The sequence below is a fragment of the Limulus polyphemus genome, unplaced genomic scaffold, assembly GCF_000517525.1.
Source record: "Limulus polyphemus unplaced genomic scaffold, Limulus_polyphemus-2.1.2 Scaffold766, whole genome shotgun sequence".
Lineage (NCBI taxonomy): Eukaryota > Metazoa > Arthropoda > Merostomata > Xiphosura > Limulidae > Limulus > Limulus polyphemus.
The window spans coordinates 174,762-176,827 of NW_013666376.1; the positions used below are offsets into that span (position 1 = coordinate 174,762).

The 2,066-nt window shown below is 28.3% G+C and overlaps 1 protein-coding gene across 1 annotated transcript in view; it reads right to left on the minus strand.

Annotated features, from left to right (window-relative positions):
- The window catches only part of LOC106460414 (zinc finger CCCH domain-containing protein 15-like), a 49,447-nt gene that overhangs the window by 5,793 nt on the left and 41,588 nt on the right, over positions 1-2,066 (minus strand). The window contains exons 8-9 of the mRNA XM_013920108.2: positions 1,704-1,781; positions 999-1,103 (exon numbers count right to left, since the gene is read on the minus strand). Of these exons, the coding sequence (XP_013775562.1) occupies positions 999-1,103; positions 1,704-1,781 (183 nt within the window). The remainder of the gene's footprint in view (positions 1-998; positions 1,104-1,703; positions 1,782-2,066) is intronic.

Sequence of the window (2,066 nt, forward strand, 5' to 3'; positions counted from 1 at the left end):
TGTTTTACTGCCCCCCCCCCCTCTAGTTAAGAAAATCTGGAGCTGGGACTGATTCTTAATAAATAATTAACTTTTATAGAACTTGACTTAAAACTTCACATTCTATGCAGCAAAGTTCACTCAACATTTACAGTGCCTGTAAACTGTCCCATTAAACACCCAATGTTCTTTCTTTGATACAATATCCATATTTTTTTAATATTTTTCATTATTTGATACATTTTTCATAAAATATTTTAAACAAGAGGTTTTAATTTTAAGTTTTTAGCACTCGAAGGAAATTAATATATATATTTATTTTTAAACTACTGGATTGAGTTTAAGTTTGGAAGATTACTTTCATTTCCTCCAAAACTATAAAAGTCTTTTAATATCAATTTTCAATTTCCCAGGTACAACAGACACAAAATTGTTCACTGATGTATCACACTAACAACCAAGTTTGCTGGTATTAATCAACTGCTGTTGGAAAGTTTTCTTCAAGTGATATGCATTGTAATATTTCTATTTTATATTCTATTTTTTATATTTAATAATATTTTGGCACTTTGTCCTATTCAAACAGAAAATGATGAAACTCACTGGTACTTAGCTGGTCCCAATATGATTGAACCAACTTGTGAATCGCATATTATCCTGATGCTTGGGATTTCTTTAAATTCAGATTTAAGTGACATTGATGTTAGGTAAAAAAAGATTACAATTATATTGTTTTTTTGTATTAAGAGAATGTTTCCAATATCCTTGTGACACCATAGCCTGTAATGTAGAGGCAGAATAATAATATATAAATGTTTTACTGTACAACTTCTTTTTCTCTTTGAAGAGACACTATCATACCAAATGATACTGTATTATGGATAAAACATGCATGGTTTAAGTAAGCAAGTTTCCATAACAACTTTTTGTTGTTGTTAAATTTCCATGAAAAGTCTTAAGAAATGAAAGAACATGCATAACAAGCCCTCATACCTTGATAATAGACTAAATATTAATACCTCAATATCTTCCCGAGGAAGTAGGTCATATGCTGCCTCATCTTCATCCATCTGGCCTTCTAAAGCCAAGTCAGGGTTGAATGTAAACATCTCTCGTCCACTGAGCTGTTTGAAGACATAACTATGAAGATCCTAGTTTACTCTTCAGATCAACTTACTTAACAATGAGAAGTATGTTGATGACAAGTTTAAATACACTCTATGACCATACTCATTAATAATGCAGTTTGTGCTATATAATGTCAAAATAAAAACCATAATATAAATGTATTACTGTCAAAATAAAACCATAATATAAATGTACTAATGTCAAAATCCTACATCAAGATGTCCTGCTGTCTTTAAGCCATGTTGAAAATAAATAATATTCTTTATATCAGAGTGATGATCAGTATATTTAAGAAGGATTTTACAAAGTGTTAACAACAGTGATTACTTTAGTGCTACTTAAAATCAAACTGTTGACCATCAGTGTTCAAGATTAATATAATATTTTTTATATCAGTCAAACAACAGCAATATTTATGGTGGATATTACACCATGATGATAACATGCAGAGTTATATTTCCTTTCAGCTTACATTAAGGGAACAACCAGTAGAGTTTATCTATTATAATTACACCAATATGATGATCAGCAAATTTTAACTTATTAATATTACTCATAATATGGTGATAGTCATGCAATTTTACAATATCACTTACACCAATATGATGACCAGCTTTAAATTCTGCTTTTTTCCTGTCCTGTTCTACTTGAGCTTTTTCCTTCTTCTCTGCTATCTACAAAGCAAAATAATGTGTTGTTTTTCTTTTTTGTTGATACTATGTTTATGAAATATATTGTAATTAAATATTTAACATACATGCAATAAAAATTCTTGTATACAATGTCTTTTATACTTATATTTACATGTATATACTTGTTTCCCAAATTTACAATCTTATCTATTACGTTTTAGACAAAACTTTTAAATATCATGCATGTTTTCATTAAAATAAATAAACCAATGAAATAAAGATTATGTTATTATAATTCAATAAATTCTACTGGATAAAAAATTTAAA